Source organism: Haliotis rubra, unplaced genomic scaffold, assembly GCF_003918875.1.
Source record: "Haliotis rubra isolate DU_JTF1 unplaced genomic scaffold, ASM391887v1 Scf61, whole genome shotgun sequence".
NCBI lineage: Eukaryota > Metazoa > Mollusca > Gastropoda > Lepetellida > Haliotidae > Haliotis > Haliotis rubra.
The window spans coordinates 722,842-743,242 of record NW_025767313.1 but is presented as its reverse complement, the minus strand read 5'-3'; the positions used below and the strand labels follow the sequence as shown (position 1 = coordinate 743,242).

The following is a 20,401-nucleotide window of genomic DNA, read 5'->3' as shown; positions in this document are numbered from 1 at the left end:
CAGTCAAAAATGGGTAAGTCCTGTTCACAGAACTGGAGATTTCTTTTCAATAAACTGGACGGTGTGTCCAAAGATGGCATGGGATAGGTCAATGACACCTTTTTCCATGTATCCAGGTATTGATAAGTGTCCCAAACAAAACAGTAGTACATCATAATGAGCTTTAAAATATTTACATACAAATTCCACAAACTTCTCTCTATTCATTCAGTTGAAAGAAAATAGAACAATGACACTCCCATTATGTTTTACGCTATGTAATGGGCTAATTTTCAGTTGGGCATATCGACATAAAGTAATCCTTATCAGTGTTGACTGAGTGTATTCAGGTCTCTGCTTGGTGACAGGTCGCCAATTGTACAATCAAACATGGAACGTCTACATCAGCAAAGCACTCATAGCTGGACAGACACTCACCTGGAATTGCTTCAAGTAGGACAAGTCAGAGTTCTCATCCAGACTGTCAGTGTGGGTGTCCACACTTACATAGGGGTTCAACTCAGACAGGCGGGAACAGCAGGCCTCGGCTCTGTGGGTGAAAAACAACACTCAGTGAGTGAGTAAATGAGTGAGTGAGTGAGTTTGGTTTTACACCACTTTTAGCAATATTCCAGCAATATCACGTCAGAGAACACCAGAAATGGGCTTAACACATTGTACCCATGTGGGGAATCGAACCCGGGTCTTTGGTGTGTCGAGCGAACGCTTTAACCACTAGGCTACCCCACCGCCCCCTTAATGTACATGAAATCTAGCATTAATATCACAGATATATCATCATGAAACATCCTGAAGAAGCCCATGTTGTACCAGAGACTGCTAATCAGAAACATTTCCCAGATGTAGACCACAAAATAGATGATATTCATGTGTCCAGTGTGAAGCACCTTGCTGCACATCCTCATCATCTTGATGTACACTTGTACAATGTGTCAATCCAGCACCAATAATCACATTATCTGACACAAATATGATAAGTTAAATAACACAACCCAGGCCAGATCACAGTAACTAGGTAACGGCTTCAGTGTGGCCATTATAGGATGTAAGAGCTTTTCCAACATTGATTACTAATTACAGATAATCCGGAGGTCCAACTTGGCCTGATCCAGAGTAAAATAATAGATGTTAGTGGCATCCAAAATAGGCTACAGGTGAGTAATTGTTCTGGCATGACTGTAGGACTACTTAGCAGGAGTATGACTGGCAATCAGGAATTATCACGTTCCAGCCATGTGGTGCTCCCCCATATATCAGAATGTAAATTAGGGATCCACATATCAGTAGCATACAAGCTTTATTATAGATGTAAACAAGGATATAAACCAGATATCACCCATCAGTAGCATACAGGCTGATCACAGATGTAAACCAGAATATAACTCATATCTGGCATCAGTAGCATACAAGCTGATCATCCCCAGGTGATTTAGTTAAAACATACCAACAAATATAATAGAAAAGAATTCTGATTCAGTGATCAGAAAAAATAGTATCTCAAACTACTTTTTTCCCAAGAGAAATATATTCATTGTGTCATTTTAATTTTCTCACTAAAGGTAAAATATTTATAATCATAACTAATGTTATGCAGCAGCACTTTATGTATGGAACAATCTGACCAGTCTCCAAGCTGAAAAAAAGTTGTTTACCTGGATATAAATCAGATATCCACATATCAGTAGCATGCAAGCTGAAATCATATAAACCAGACATCCACAAGCCAGTAGGATGTAAGCTTTTTCATAGATGTAAACCAGGATGTAAATCAGATGGCCACACATAAAGGATGAGAAGTGTTGTATGCCAAAATGCAACAAATCATGAACCAGTTTTTTCTTGAAGGAAATCTTTGCAAATCACTGTGACTTGTAACGAATGTGATCCCAAACATTAAAATTGGGATGTCCTTGTGTCTGTATCAGTGGTGTTGATCACAAAACATGTGATGCCTTATGCATGTGGACTTGTAATGGATATTCTGCATTTTAGTGATAGCTGGATGCAGTATTATGTCTGGTTAAAAGCCCTGCTGGTCATATGTACAGGAAAGCTGAGTTTGAAATTGTCATGGTAGAATATGTGTAAAACCTAAAGTTTAGTCGGACAGTACCTGCATGTTACTTTGATCATTATAAATCATGTCTTGAATATTGCAGAACCCGGATATCAACAATGACCTGGTAAGAACTGTAAGTACAGCAGTCACAAACAGCTTATTTTCATAAAACAAAGCTAAAACAGTAGACTAAGAGGAATGGATGAAGTACTAACTTTTCTGCCAAAATATATCTCACTGTGTAATTTCATGTTGAATTCTAGACAAATGTAAACTTGAGCATGTGCATCTTTCTACACGCTGTCATCAGCATCACACTTAGTCTTCATGTCTGTGCATTTCATCATCAATTATCGCTGTTATTTTACAATTAACTTTCAAAAATCCTGTGAGAAACACAGTAAACTCACCTCCAGATAATAACACACTATTCTTGCTACCTTAATTCCTTTTGCATAAGAGATTGGAAAATTACATTTGAAAAACATGCATATGTTAACTTTATTTTCTGTCATTCACTGAACTGGGACTTAAACATCAATGAACATGGAATCTAGGTGTAAACATGTAAAACCAATTCTAATGTCCAAGTTCCTCGACTCCACATCTGAATTTAAAATGCCTTCGCACCATTACAAACAGATCCCCTTCCTAAAATCAATAGAAAAACGATAACCCCCTGTCTGGAAGAATAATTGATGCAACAAGATGGGTGATGTTCCTCCACAATCCTCATCTTCCACATCATAAAATCAAGTGGCTTTTCTATGCATGCAAATTGGTACTAGCAACCTTGCCAGAGTCAGTTTGCGAACATAAAACGTTTAAACAAGGGTTATTTGAATTTCAGGACTTCCATTTCCTTATGTTTATATGGCTATTTAGGCCAGTAAATAATTTAGGCTAATTTGCAACCCTGCAGTTTTCACACAACATGCACAATGTTAATTTGTTGCAAACACAATTGAAGCAAGAAAAATCAGGTCACAGGAACTTATGGCATAGGCAAATATCACTTGCAAGATGACTGGGAATATCTTTTATTGGATTACCAAGAATATGCTTGACCAGAAGACAGAATATCATTGACTTGGGAAACTGAGAGTATTACACACGAGGGAGATGGAACATATCAGACAGGAGAGAATACTGTCAGCCAGGGAGACAGAGATAATTCTATACTAGGGAACCTCAGAGATGGGACTGTCAGGGAGACTTGGATATCACAGACTGGGGAGACATGGAACATTACTGAGCATGAACTGAGAATTACCATTGATTCTGTGACTGAGAATATCATTATTTGGGAAGTCTGTGAATACCATGGATCAGGGTCACTGAGAAGGTTATTGAGTCAGTGAGTGAGTTTGGTTTTAGACAGCTTTTAGCAATATTCCAGCAATATCAAGGTGGGGGACACACCAGAAATGGGCTTCACATATTTTACGTATGTTAAGAATCAAACATGGGTCTTCAGCTTGACAAGAACCATCACGCTGCCCCACTTCCGAGGTAATTGACCATAAGGACTGAGAAAATCATTGCATGACAGTACCAGGACAAGGAAGACTGACAATGTCATTGACCAGGATGACTAAGAATACCATGGATCAGGATGACTGACAATGTCATTGACCAGGAGGACTGAGAATACCATGGATCAGGATGACTGACAATGTCATTGACCAGGAGGACCGAGAATACCATGGATCAGGATGACTGACAATGTCATTGACCAGGAGGACTGAGAATACCATGGATCAGGGTGACTGACAATGTCATTGACCAGGAGGACCGAGAATACCATGGATCAGGATGACTGACAATGTCATTGACCAGGACTGAGAATACCATGGATCAGGGTGACTGACAATGTCATTGACCAGGAGGACTGAGAATACCATGGATCAGGATGACTGACAATGTCATTGACCAGGAGGACTGAGAATACCATGGATCAGGATGACTGACAATGTCATTGACCAGGAGGACTGAGAATACCATGGATCAGGGATGACTGACAATGTCATTGACCAGGAGGACCGAGAATACCATGGATCAGGATGACTGACTGACAATGTCATTGACCAGGAGGACCCGAGAATACCATGGATCAGGATGACTGACAATGTCATTGACCAGGAGGACTGAGAATACCATGGATCAGGGTGACTGACAATGTCATTGACCAGGACTGAGAATACCATGGAAGGAAGACTGACAATGTCATTGACCAGGAGGACCGAGAATACCATGGATCAGGAGACAATGTCATTGACCAGGAGGACCGAGAATACCCAGGGTGACTGACAATCATTGACCAGGAGGGACCGAGAACTGACAATGTCATTGACCAGGAGGACCGAGAATGATCAGGACTGACAATGTCATTGACCAGGACTGAGATCAGGAAGACTGACAATGTCATTGACCAGGAGGACTGAGAATACCATGGATCAGGGTGACTGACAATGTCATTGACCAGGAGGACTGAGAATACCATGGATCAGGATGACTGACAATGTCATTGACCAGGAGGACTGAGAATACCATGGATCAGGATGACTGACAATGTCATTGACCAGGAGGACTGAGAATACCATGGATCAGGATGACTGACAATGTCATTGACCAGGAGGACCGAGAATACCATGGATCAGGATGACTGACAATGTCATTGACCAGGAGGACTGAGAATACCATGGATCAGGGTGACTGACAATGTCATTGACCAGGAGGACTGAGAATACCATGGATCAGGGTGACTGACAATGTCATTGACCAGGAGGACCGAGAATACCATGGATCAGGGTGACTGACAATGTCATTGACCAGGAGGACCGAGAATACCATGGATCAGGGTGACTGACAATGTCATTGACCAGGAGGACCGAAATACCATGGATCAGGTCATTGACCACTGACAATGTCATTGACCAGGACTGAGAATACCATGGATCAGGATGACTGACAATGTCATTGACCAGGAGGACTGAGAATACCATGGATCAGGATGACTGACAATGTCATTGACCAGGAGGACTGAGAATACCATGGATCAGGGTGACTGACAATGTCATTGACCAGGAGGACCGAGAATACCATGGATCAGGGTGACTGACAATGTCATTGACCAGGAGGACTGAGAATACCATGGATCAGGGTGACTGACAATGTCATTGACCAGGAGGACTGAGAATACCATGGGCTAGGATTACTGAGGTCACTTACAATTTCCATAACAACAATTTCTATATCTCCTATGAGACTGTGATGTATCAATTTGTTTTGAACTTATCATCTTATCATGCATCAAATATCCCCTTTATCCTAGATATTCCTCAAAACAGACAATAAAACATTGTTGTGGCCAGGGAAATACTTATCCAAGTTAGACCAAGCATGAACAATATTAACCTCACATATAAAGCTTGAGAAATATTTGGTAACATATACCAAGAACCTGCGATTAAAACATGAAAGCATCCACCACATAAACCCTGATTCCTATAACCAGCATATGACAAAATTGCAAAGAGTACCCTTTATCAGAGGAAATAGCTTGATGTTGTGTAAGTAGGACTGCCAAGAGTTGTGCTTGTATTACCAAAGTCTGTATTCATACACTGATGCTTCCTCAACCACTACTATAAGAGGATAATTATGGGCACCGTTAATGGCATAATTATCTCAGAAACATTAAGCACAATGCATTATCTTGAGTGAACTTGTGATAGATTAATCAAGGCCAAAGCCCTTTGAGTGAAAAGAGAACACTGTAATAATTCCCCATTGTCATCCCGCGCATCACACATGTTGGAACACTTCCAGGAATACCTTCAGTCTGCAGTGCTCAAGTCATTTTGGACACACTAGGGTTGAAAGTAGATCTATATTTATCATGGAATGGGATTTAGGATTTTGGTTGTCAAAATAATCATTCTACAGGGATGGACATACTACAGCTGTATCTGCAACACTAAGAGTGAAACAACGCAGAAGCCTGTTGCTCAGGATATTGTAATTGTAAGCTGATTCAAGGATGAACTGACACAACTTGACACTAACAAACTACAGATGCCATCAGGGAATAGTTGTGCAAAATTTCACTTGGCCGTATTAATAAGAAATAAGATAAGGTTAGCTTGTTTATTGATGGATAATTATGCTATAGTACACTTTTGTAGACATGTGAATGACATGTTTCTGAGTTAAGTCTATAGACTCTGAGGCATTCATTTCTGGGTAGACCTCAGGTTGCCAGTATGCCATGCTTGTTGTGTGAACACACTTCATGGGTAGACATCAGATTGCCTGTATGCCATGCTTGTTGTGTGAACACACTTCATGGGTAGACATCAGGTTGCCAGTATGCCATGCTTGTTGTGTGAACACACTTCATGGGTAGACATCAGGTTGCCAGTATGCCATGCTTGTTGTGTGAACACACTTCATGGGTAGACATCAGGTTGCCAGTATGCCATGCTTGTTGTGTGAACACACTTCATGGGTAGTCCTCAGGTTGCCAGAAAATCCGTGTTTGATGTGTAGTGAGTAAGTGAGTGAGTTTGGTTTTACGCCGCACTCAACAATATTCCAGCTACATGGCAGGATCTGTAAATAATTGAGTCCAGACAATCCAGTGATCAATAGCATGAGCATTAATCTGCGCAATTGGGATACAATGACATGTGTCAACCAAGTCAGCGAGCCTGACCACCCGATCCCATTAGTTGGGTAACTGCATGGGCTACTTAAGAACAATTCTAATCTGGATCTTCATGGGTGCTTGATGTGTAAGCACACTTCACGGGTAGGCCTCAGGTTGCCAGTATGCCATGCTTGATGTGGAAGCACACTTCATGGCAATGACGTAATAGAGATAGATGACAATTGAGGGACTGCAGACAAAGTACAGGACCTATGGCAATGACGTAATAGAGATAGATGACAATTGAGTGACTGCAGACAAAGTACAGGACCTATGGCAATGACGTAATAGAGATAGATGACAATTGAGGGACTGCAGACAAAGTACAGGACCTATGGCAATGACGTAATAGAGATAGATGACAATTGAGTGACTGCAGACAAAGTACAGGACCTATGGCAATGATGAAATGGAGATAGATGACAGTTGAGTGACTGCAGACAAAGTACAGGACCTATGGCAATGACGCAATAGAGATAGATGACAGTTGAGTGACTACAGACAAAGTACAGGACCTATGGCAATGATGCGAAATAGAGATAGATGACAGTTGAGTGACTGCAGACAAAAGTACAGGACCTATGGCAATGATGAAATAGAGATAGATGACAGTTGAGTGACTGCAGACAAAGTACAGGACCTATGGCAATGACGTAATAGAGATAGATGACAGTTGAGTGACTGCAGACAAAGTACAGGACCTATGGCAATGACGCAATAGAGATAGATGACAGTTGAGTGACTGCAGACAAAGTACAGGACCTATGGCAATGATGAAATGGAGATAGATGACAGTTGAGTGACTACAGACAAAGTACAGGACCTATGGCAATGATGCAATGATGCAATAGAGATAGATGACAGCTGAGTGACTGCAGACAAAGTACAGGACCTATGGCAATGACGTAATAGAGATAGATGACAGTTGAGTGACTGCAGACAAAGTACAGGACCTATGGCAATGACGTAATAGAGATAGATGACAGTTGAGTGACTGCAGACAAAGTACAGGACCTATGGCAATGACGTAATAGAGATAGATGACAGTTGAGTGACTGCAGACAAAGTACAGGACCTATGGCAATGACGCAATAGAGATAGATGACAGTTGAGTGACTGCAGACAAAGTACAGGACCTATGGCAATGACGCAATAGAGATAGAAGACAGTTGAGTGACTGCAGACAAAGTACAGGACCTATGGCAATGATGAAATGGAGATAGATGACAGTTGAGTGACTACAGACAAAGTACAGGACCTATGGCAATGATGCAAAGATGCAATAGAGATAGATGACAGTTGAGGGACTGCAGACAAAGTACAGGACTTATGGCAATGACGAATAGAGATAGATGACAGTTGAGGGACTGCAGACAAAGTACAGGACCTTATGGCAATGACGTAATAGAGATAGATGACAGTTGAGGGACTGCAGACAAAGTACAGGACCTATGGCAATGATGCAATAGAGATAGATGACAGTTGAGTGACTGCAGACAAAGTACAGGACCTATGGCAATGACGTAATAGAGATAGATGACAGTTGAGGGACTGCAGACAAAGTACAGGACTTATGGCAATGACGTAATAGAGATAGATGACAGTTGAGTGACTGCAGACAAAGTACAGGACCTATGGCAATGACGAATAGAGATAGATGACAGTTGAGTGACTGCAGACAAAGCACAGGACCTATGGCAATGACGTAATAGAGATAGATGACAGTTGAGGGACTGCAGACAAAGCACAGGACCCATGGCAATGACGTAATAGAGATAGATGACAGTTGAGTGACTGCAGACAAAGTACAGGACCTATGGCAATGACGTAATAGAGATGGATGACAGTTGAGTGACTGCAGACAAAGTACAGGACCTATGGCAACGACGTAATAGAGATAGAAGACAGTTGAGTGACTGCAGACAAAGTACAGGACCTTATGGCAATGACGTAATAGAGATAGAAGACAGTTGAGTGACTGCAGACAAAGTACAGGACCTATGGCAATGACGTAATAGAGATAGATGACAGTTGAGTGACTGCAGACAAAGTACAGGACCTATGGCAATGACGTAATAGAGATAGAAGACAGTTGAGTGACTGCAGACAAAGTACAGGACCTATGGCAATGACGTACTAGAGATAGATGACAGTTGAGTGACTGCAGACAAAGTACAGGACCTATGGCAATGACGTAATAGAGATAGATGACAATTGAGTGACTGCAGACAAAGTACAGGACCTATGGCAATGACGTAATAGAGATAGATGACAGTTGAGTGACTGCAGACAAAGCACAGGACCTATGGCAATGATGTAATAGAGATAGATGACAGACTGAGTGACTGCAGACAAAGTACAGGACCTATGGCAATGACGCATAATAGAGATAGATGACAGTTGAGTGACTGCAGACAAAGTACAGGACCTATGGCAATGACGTAATAGAGATGGATGACAGTTGAGTGACTGCAGACAAAGTACAGGACCTATGGCAATGACGCAATAGAGATAGATGACAGTTGAGTGACTGCAGACAAAGTACAGGACCTATGGCAATGACGTAATAGAGATAGATGACAGTTGAGTGACTGCAGACAAAGTACAGGACCTATGGCAATGATGTACTAGAGATAGATGACTGACTGAGTTGACTGCAGACAAAGTACAGGACCTATGGCAATGACGCACTAGAGATAGATGACAGTTGAGTGACTGCAGACAAAGTACAGGACCTATGGCAATGACGTAATAGAGATAGATGACAGTTGAGTGACTGCAGACAAAGTACAGGACCTATGGCAATGACGTAATAGAGATAGATGACAGTTGAGTGACTGCAGACAACGTACATGACCTATGGCAATGACGTAATAGAGATAGGGGTTTGTCCTGAATTATATGTTTACATGTTTCTTGCATGCCAAAGGGACTCAATTCTGATTGATTTTAGTCAGGCATTTTAGACTGCTATGGATACGTCACTTGGGTCGGTGACCACAATAAAAGAATAACTCACAGCTTTGCCATGTGTATCAAACTACTCTGACAGCATGGCCGCTCACACCGCTGACCACTGTAACTTTCAGGTTCTTGAAACCGCTTTAACCATTGACATGACAGGTGCTATGTTGTTGACCACAGCATAGACTACCATTCCCACATGATCCCTCAACACAGTGCTGGATGAACATGGAGGGTGTTAGCTCCATGGTTCAAGTGTTACACTCTAACAAGGACAATTGGGTTTAAGCCTCCGCAGAGATGTTTAACCAAATTGGTTTACCTCCAAATGTTCTTGCCATTCTGCTGTTAAGAGTATGAGAAAATGCTGATGGGTATTACAGCACTCACTACAGTCTTTATAATACCCTGATGACAAATTCTGCAAGAAAATAGTTTTGATGGCTTGCCAAGAGGTGCTGCTGCCAATTACCACACTCACATGGGCATAGTTCTGTACATCACCTGTGTACCATTTGCAGTGTTGTAGGTTTAGTTTTAATTAATCATTCAGACAATAAGAAGTCAAAATATGATAATATATGTGACTTCATAGTGTTTCTCCATTACAGCCATATTCACCAAGTTTACAACACAGGCAATTATATGACTGTGTTTCTGGCCACAATACTTATCACTTAGCAGTCAGTCCATTTTATTATGCAGGAGCTTACTTGAAGTAGAACTGACTGATAAATTGGCAATAATTTCAGGTTCAGATTCAAAATGAAATCAATTCATTGGAGATTTTGAAAATGCCAAAGTTTGCTACAGACGAAGTGTGTGATGTGGGCAAAAGTGACAAAACTCAACATGCATAATGACATGAGCTGACATCATGACCATTACGTTCACACTGTTAACACTTAAACTGATTGCTTGTTAATTGAGTTGCTTACAAATTTCTTCCATCTCAAGTGCTGCTGCTACAGCACAATTTGATCTGTGGCATAGTGACATTTTGGGCAGAAACAATGTTGTTGCTGGTCTGTTGAGACATCCACTGCAATATGCATAGCATGCAACTGTGCGACTAAGCTTTGTGGGAAACGGCCAACACCTCACACTGTGTCAACATTGTGCAAACCACTGCTGGAGGCAGTCTTACAACATTGTCAGAAATCAATGTCTGATGTCCAGACTGGAAGCAGGCAACTGTGCATCCTTACATGTGAAGGTACAAACACTTTGTATGACAAACAATGCAGGATGGTACACCAAACTACCATCAAAACAAAACCTATCTTGGCACCAGCAAGGTATGACAGTATATCATACTACCATCAAAACAACCCGTATCACAGTACCAGCAAGGTATGACAGTATATCATACTACCATCAAAACAACCCGTATCACAGTACCAGCAAGGTATGACAGTATATCATACTACCATCAAAACAACGGCTACCACAGTACCAGTAAGGTATGACAGTATATCATACTACCATCAAAACAATGGCTATCACAGTATCAGTAAGGTATGACAGTATATCATACTACCATCAAAACAACCCACATCACAATACCAGTAAGGTATGACAGTATATCATACTACCATCAAAACAACCCTTATCACAGTACCAGCAAGGTATGACAGGATATCATACTACCATCAAAACAACGCCTATCACAGCACCAGCAAGATATGACAGTATATCATACTACCATTAAAACAACGCCTATCACAGTATCAGTAAGGTATGACAGTATATCATACTACCATCAAAACAACGCCTATCACAGTACCAGTAAGGTATGACAGGATATCATACTACCATTAAAACAACGCCTATCACAGTGCCAGTAAGGTATCATGACAGTATATCATACTACCATAAAAACAATGCCTATCAAAGTACCAGTAAGGTATGACAGTATATCATACTACCATCAAAACAACGCCTACCACAGTACCAGCAAGGTATGACAGGATATAATACTACCATCAAAACAACGGCTATTACAGTACCAGTAAGGTATGACAGTACATCATACTACCATCAAAACAACGGTTATCACAGTATCAGTAAGGTATGACAGTATATCACACTACTATCAAAACAACGCCTATCACAGTACCAGCAAGGTATGACAGTATATCATACTACCATCAAAACAACACGTATCAAAGTACCAGCCTATCAATGTCTGTGACAGCACTCCACAAGACAGACAACATCTGTGACAGCGCACCACAGACAATGTCTGTGACAGCACCACAAGACAGTCTGTGACAAGTCTGTGACAATGTCTGAGACCACAAGACAGACAATGTCTGTGACAGCTGCACCACAAGACAGACAGATATGTGTCTGTGACAGCGCACCACAAGACAAACAATGTCTGTGACAGCGCACCACAAGACAGACAACACCACAAGACAGACAACATCTGTGACAGCAATGCACCACAAGACAGACAATGTCTGTGACAGCGCACCACAAGACAGACAATGTCTGTGACAGCGCACCACAAGACAGACAACATCTGCGCACCACAAGACAGACAACCACAACAGACAAACCACAAGACAGACAATGTCTGTGACAGCCACCATCACAAGCACAACACTGTGACAGACAGACAGACAATCTGTGACAGTGCACCACAAGACAGACAACATCTGTGACAGTGACACCACAAAGACAGACAATGTCTGTGACAGTGACACCACAAGACAGACAATGTCTGTGACAGCACTCCACAAGCAGACCATCAAGACAGACAATGTCTGTGACAGCGCACCACAAGACAGACAATGTCTGTGACAGCGCACCACAAGACAGACAATGTCTGTGACAGCACACCACAAGACAGACAATGTCTGTGACAGTGCACCACAAGACAGACAATGTCTGTGACAGCACACCACAAGACAGACAATGTCTGTGACAGCGCACCACAAGACAGACAATGTCATGTCTGTGACAGCGCACCACAAGACAGACAATGTCTGTGACAGCACCACAAGACAGACAACAACATCTGTGACAGCAGCACCACAAGACAGTCAACCACAAGTCTGTGACAGCTTTGCACCACAAGACAGACAATGTCTGTGACAGACAGCACCACAAGACAGACAATGTCTGTGACAGCACACCACAAGACAGACAATGTCTGTGACCAGCGCACCACAAGACACAGACAATGTCTGTGACAGCACACCACAAGACACAGACAACAATGTCTGTGACAGCGCACCACAAGACAGACAATGTCTGTGACAGCGCACCACAAGACAGACAATGTCTGTGACAGCGCACCACAAGACAGACAATGTCTGTGACAGCACCGCATAGTGACAATGTCCACAAGACAGACAATGTCTGTGACAGCGCACCACAAGACAGACAATGTCTGTGACAGCGCACCACAAGACAGACAATGTCTGTGACAGCTGCACCCACAAGACAGACAATGTCTGTGACAGCACCACCAAGACAAGACAGACAATGTCTGTGACAGCGCACCACAAGACAGACAGACAATGTCTGTGACAGCGCACCACAAGACAGACAATGTCTGTGACAGCGCACCACAAGACAGACAGACAATGTCTGTGACAGCACACCACAAGACAGACAATGTCTGTGACAGCACACCACAAGACAGACAATGTCTGTGACAGCGCACCACAAGACAGACAATGTCTGTGACAGCACACCACAAGACAGACAATGTCTGTGACAGCACACCACAAGACAGACAATGTCTGTGACAGCGCACCACAAGACAGACAATGTCTGTGACAGCGCACCACAAGACAGACAATGTCTGTGACACCACAAGACAGACAATGTACTGTGACACACCACAAGACGGACAATGTCTGTGACAGCACAAGCACCACAAGACAGACAATGTCTGTGACAGACGCAATGTCTGTGACACCACAAGACAGACAACATCTGTGACAGCACACCACAAGACAGACAATGTCTGTGACAGCACACCAATGTCTGTGACAGCACCACCACAAGACAGACAATGTCTGTGACAGCACCACAAGACAGACAACATCTGTGACAGCACACCACAAGACAGACAATGTCTGTGACAGCGCACCACAAGACAGACAATGTCTGTGACAGCGCACCACAAGACAGACAATGTCTGTGACAGCGCACCACAAGACAGACAATGTCTGTGACAGCGCACCACAAGACAGACAATGTCTGTGACAGGCGCACCACAAGACAGACAATGTCTGTGACAGCGCACCACAAGACAGACAACATCTGTGACAGCACACCACAAGACAGACAATGTCTGTGACGGGTGCACCACAAGACAGACAATGTCTGTGACAGCGCACCACAAGACAGACAATGTCTGACACAGCACACCACAAGACAGACAATGTCTGTGACAGCGCACCACAAGACAGACAATGTCTGTGACAGCGCACCACAAGACAGACAATCTGTCTGTGACAGCAGACAATGCACCACAAGACAGACAACATCTGTCTGTGACAAAGCAGCACCACAAGACAGACAACATCTGTGACAGCGCACCACAAGACAGACAATGTCTGTGACAGCGCACCACAAGACAGACAACATCTGTGACAGCGCACCACAAGACAGACAATGTCTGTGACAGCACCACAAGACAGACAATGTCTGTGACAGCGCACCACAAGACAGACAATGTCTGTGACAGCGCACCACAAGACAGACAATGTCTGTGACAGCGCACCACAAGACAGACAATGTCTGTGACAGCGCACCACAAGACAGACAATGTCTGTGACAACGCACCACAAGACAGACAACATCTGTGACAGCACACCACAAGACAGACAATGTCTGTGACAGCGCACCACAAGACAGACAATGTCTGTGACAGCGCACCACAAGACAGACAATGTCTGTGACAGCGCACCACAAGACAGACAACATCTGTGACAGCACACCACAAGACAGACAATGTCTGTGACAGCACACCACAAGACAGACAACCACAAGTCTGTGACAGCGCACCACAAGACAGACAATGTCTGTGACAGCACCACAAGACAGACACAACATGTCTGTGACAGCACACCACAAGACAGACAATGTCTGTGACAGCGCACCACAAGACAGACAATGTCTGTGACAGCGCACCACAAGACAGACAACATCTGTGACAGCGCACCTCAAGACAGACAACAGACTCTGACGGCAAGCGCACCACAAGACAGACAATGTCTGTGACAGCGCATAGACACAACAGACCTCAGACAACATCTGTGACAGCACCTCAAGACAGACAATGTCTCTGACAGCACAACACAAGACAGACAATGTCTCTGACAGCGCACCACAAGACAGACAATGTCTGTGACAGCGCACCACAAGACAGACAATGTCTGTGACAGCACAACACAAGACAGTCAATGTTTGTGACAGCACAACACAAGACAATGTCGTAGACAATTCGTGTAGCAGGATATGAGTACAGGCGATATTGTCATTTAGAACGGCTCATGTTTTGAGACGGCATGATTTGGAAACACATTCAGACTTTTACTTTCCCAATGCTGCTGGCCCCAACTTGTATCTTGACAACTATTTGTCTTGCTTGCGTTCATATAACTATGTAGATGTTATCAACTGGACTATAGCAGACAGGACATTGTTACTCGCCCCTGGAAGATACTGCAGTGTACTATTTTATGGCAATATTACACTAGTGTAAAACCCCTAGATGTATGATGTCATAATGGTTTACAGTTATGACGTTACAATGCTAATACTTCTGTGACAATGATATCAGACCTTGCACTTGCATGACTCACGGAAAGCTGGAGAGTAATAAACAGAATAAAACTCGCTTCCGTGAAATAGCATTTTTATTAAACTTGTGAAAGATTTAGTATCTAACTTGCTTTCGCTCGTTTGATACCAAATCATTAACTCGTTTAATAAAAATAGTATTACATGGAAGGCCGTTTAGTATCCTCTATATACACCTTAACTACAGTTCATGCTGACAGACACTAGCACCTCTGAAACCTGTCTTTTGTTTCAAGTCAAGTGTCACTTGAAAATATCACCATTATGCATCCTAGCAACATGAAATGAAAATTATGCAAACAAAGCAATTCTGGAAAACTCAAAACACTGATATAAGTCTCATGTTGGATCTAAACATGTAATATTCCACTTTTCATACCGACTGAGCTGATGCTAAATAGATGTGTTCATTCCGACATGTGTTGCAATATCATTAAACTTGATACACATGAAACTTGATGCCCACGAACATTACAAAATCACCTGAGGCCACAATAAATTATATTATTTTTCATTAAAATGTTGAAAAATTTCAGGTAGGAGGCATTCTATGTTTGCACATAAAATAGGAGACAATAATATACAAAGGGATGGAATGGAAATCAAATAATTTTATTCATTTTGGCATTTGTTGTAAATGTCCATTGATTGTGATTGGTTGAATGTGGCAGGTGTAACAGTTCACATGGCAGCTGGGTCCTTCTGCAGTACTTCAACATAACTACCAATACTCAACCGTGAAAAACCAGGCAACTACAAGACTAACAAAGACATATATGCAATGTTCAAAGAATAATTGACCATTTCTGAGACACAAATATCACTACCAGCATCGAAGTTTCCAGCCTTGTACAGTGAATCACACATGGTTTTGTTTTTTGTATTTCTGAACATATTGTCCATGTTATATATGATACAGAAAGAAGAAGGTGTGTGCAAAATCAACTGATCATGTTTGTTTTGGTGAAGTCTTGTGAAAAATAGTGAAGACATTCTATAATATTTCCATCAGCAAAATATCTTTGGTGGGTATAATGACTAGATGCCTGCCAAACCGATGTTTAACCAGCACCTGAAGGTGCCATGGTCAAGGTGTCCCAAGGTGCACACACAGTGTCCTATCATTTCCTGTAGTGTCAATTCCACAATACAGTTGGGATGTCATCAGTGTTCAGTTTTAGAGTGTGTAGTATTGCCACATCAATGTGACACAAGAAATAGCATGTTGCTGTGTGGTGTATAATTAAGATTACAAAAGAAATTCAACATCATGTGCACCACTGCATCACATGCAACAGAGTTTACACTGAATGTCTGTATGTACTGACACTAGCTGTATCCAAGTGCATGACACCATCCTTATACACATAATACACAGTACACACATGGTGAGTGAGTGAGTGAGTAGAGGAACCAAGTCAGCTCTCGCAACAAGTTTTATATTAGCTTTGAGTATATTTTAATACAACACACTCTAGATGCATCCTGTTGATTTCTCTACTCTGTTAAGACAGACTAGGAGACAATCAGTGTGTGAAATAAGTGTGGTACACTTGTCACTGAGGAAGCAAGTGCCACTAAGTCTCACCTGTTCCTGTCAGCTCTCGCATCCTCTTCTCTCAGGAAGAACTGAGCCCCCAAGTCTGCAACAGTGGCCGTCTTCCTGTCTTGGATGGTCAGCGACTGGAAACAAATGAGACGCCTGTCATGTCTAGATGGGGGAATACACTCATTGTGGGAAGTACAAACAGGACATGCAGACTCTGTTGGAGGACATCCTGGTGGAATATACCAGCATTGGAGAGATAAACAACCACAATCTATTCAAGGTGCTGTCTTGACATCATGCACTCTTGAGAACATTTCTGATACTGGAATACTTACAGAATCTGTATAGAATGTATTAGGGTTAATAGCTTAAAATTGTAAGTTTTGATTTTATGATTCATCATTTATTTCAAATCAGTGTACATCAAATTCAATATAATAGACATGAGCAGTAATATTTTGGGGGTTTGTAGTTGCTTCATCCAAATTGGTCTACAAAAGAAATGACCATAATCAGTTTTTAATTACTGGCAAAACACCCCAATTAATTCAGATTTAACTTGTTATTTGACCAAAAAAATGGGGGTTCTGAACAAGTTCAACAAATTGATAGTCATTCTTAATAGTTTATGAAGAAAATCATTCCTAAATTGTCAAATTTCTTACCTTCACTCCAGCCAACACTATGTTCTTTGCTGCAAGAAACAATGGACAAATATAATGACATCATAATCGGTGCCACATATATGTACATATATCACATAACTTGAGTCACGATGCATACTTCCATAGGTTCTTTATCACTTGGTCCTTCCAATACCTACAGCTGAGTAAATACCCACACCACACATATAAGTACATATATCACATAACTTGAGTTATAATGCATATGTATTATGATACTCTATTTCATCCATTTAAAGTATGAAACGCTCCTTGGTCCATGTCATCTGGCCGACCAGTGGCTGGGGCTATGAACCAGTTTGTGCATAAATCACACGTCTCCATATGCAGTCAGCCTAAGCATTTTCTTTCATGATAGGTGGTCCAGAAAATATATTCCAAATAGTCCTCAGAAGTTTGTGTTGCAAAACTCACACTGGATGAAAACAAAAAATGGGAAAGCCAAAATAAAGCTGTGAATAGTGAGATGAAATACGTCAACACACTGTGAGCCATATGAATGCAACAGATATAGATGATAGCTTGAATGTGCATCCAGTACACAAATGTAGAACATGGACACAGAAAAACAGTTCACTGTGTCCAGAGTGAGTGAGTGAGTGAGTTTAGTTTTACGCCGCACTCAGCAATATTCCAGCTATATGGTGGCAGTCTGTAAATAATCGAGTCTGGACCAGACAATCCAGTGATCAACAGCATGAACATCGATCTGCGCAATTGGGAACTGATCACCTGTGTCAACCAAGTCAGCGAGCCTGACCACCCGATCCTGTTAGTTGCCTCTTATGACAAGCATAGTCGCCTTTTGTGGCAAGCATGGGTTGCTGAAGACCTATTCTACCCCAGATCTTCACGGGTCCTGTGTCCAGAGGGATGTAAAATATTATTCATTGTATCCACGACACATCTATGACTTTGCTAAGTGTTTGGTTGATTCTTTCAAGAGCAGTTACGCGTATCATTTCATCCATCAGTCCACATGATCAATGATTCATTCCAGGCTCTAAAGAAATAATGAAAACGTACAATTCTCTACACTGTTACTTCACAGGACCCTCATAGTGCCTGCAAGGACCCTTAAAACTAATAATTGGGGGTTCTGGGGCCCCCCATGTTTGTGAGTAGAGGTAAAACCCTGTAGCTGTCAAAAAGAAGGGTAATTACTAGGGCTGTAACGATGCATCGAACTATCGATGGATTGTAATTGTTGAGTCTCCGATAGCAGTTAATCGATGGTAGAAGCGAAAAACTATTGATGCATCGATAGTATGTGTGACTATCGATAGTTTAGTAATTGACTTCCATTGATAAATGCGCAGTGCAAAATACAGGAAGTACCAGATTCGTTCACTTTGATTTAGAGTTATCCGCCCTTGTTACCTCTTAAACATACTAGATCTGGGTTTCAAGTTTCTTGTCAGCTATTAAAAGAGACTGAAACTACTTCAGCTTGTTTTTATTTCATATAAACTATTCATTCATTTGGGAAATGACTTCAAATGAGTAGGGCTGCGCAATATAACCGGTTTACCGGTATTTACCGGTTCAGACATGAAAACGATACGTATTGCGATACGCTGGTTGAAAACCGGTATTTTGACTTGCATTCGGAAAACTTCGGATATTTCCTTGTTTCATTTGTGCCAAATATTCTTCACATTTTTATTTTATCATGATATATATTGCAATACATATCGCAATACATGCTTTCGCATTGCAATATATTGCAATATGAAAATTCTGTGCAATACCCACCCCTACAAATGAGATAATTCAAGGAGAGCAAATACTATTGCATTAGTAGTGCAATAGTTGGTCGCAATAGACCATCGCTATCGTAATAGTATGTTGCAATAGATTATCGCTATCCCAATAGTTGTTCCCCTCAATAGTCACCCCTAGTAATTACTACCTTTAGAATAATCCCCTTCTCCTCTGAAAGACATAGAAATGGGTCTCCAACATACAGAAAGAGAAATTTGCATGTGTGTAATAATCTGATCCCAACATCTCCTGAACAAAATAAGTAAGTAAGTAAGTATGGTTTTACGCCGCTATTAGCAATATTCCAGCAATATCATGGCCGGGTACACCAGAAAAGGGCTTCACACATTGTACCCATCTGGTGAATCAAGTTGAGTCTTAAGCATTACGAGCTGACGCTTTAACTCCATTAGGCTGCCCCACCGCTCTGAACAAACTAAGTGAATATTTAAGTACTGCAGACTAAAGACATAGAGCTGATGCTTTAACTCCATTAGGCTGCCCCTCCGCTCTGAACAAACTAAGTGAATATTTAAGTACTGCAGACTAAAGACATAGAAAAGATACAGACTCTTATGAAACATGCAACACACACTTCCCTTTGTCAACACCTGTTCCCTTATTTGTCAACATCAATACATCACGAGTATACGAATACCATCACCTGATGAAGGAGCAAGCATACACTCTGAAACGTGGTGTTATTCACAATAATGAGGCTGACATCCATAAATCTTGCTTTTCTTATGCATTCCACTTCTAAATGCCCTTCAAAGATTAAATTCAACACAAACAAGTAACATCATTTCCACCTCCTGAATGGTGACAAACTGAACTACTAAATA

The 20,401-nt window shown here is 41.8% G+C and overlaps 1 protein-coding gene across 1 annotated transcript in view; it reads right to left on the bottom strand.

The window, feature by feature from the left end:
* LOC124255777 (ubiquitin-like modifier-activating enzyme 6) overlaps nucleotides 1-20,401 on the bottom strand; it is a 92,908-nt gene that overhangs the window by 68,140 nt on the left and 4,367 nt on the right. The window contains exons 4-6 of the mRNA XM_046689694.1: nucleotides 17,775-17,803; nucleotides 17,149-17,243; nucleotides 418-529 (exon numbers count right to left, since the gene is read on the bottom strand). Coding sequence (XP_046545650.1) covers nucleotides 418-529; nucleotides 17,149-17,243; nucleotides 17,775-17,803 — 236 coding nt within the window. The remainder of the gene's footprint in view (nucleotides 1-417; nucleotides 530-17,148; nucleotides 17,244-17,774; nucleotides 17,804-20,401) is intronic.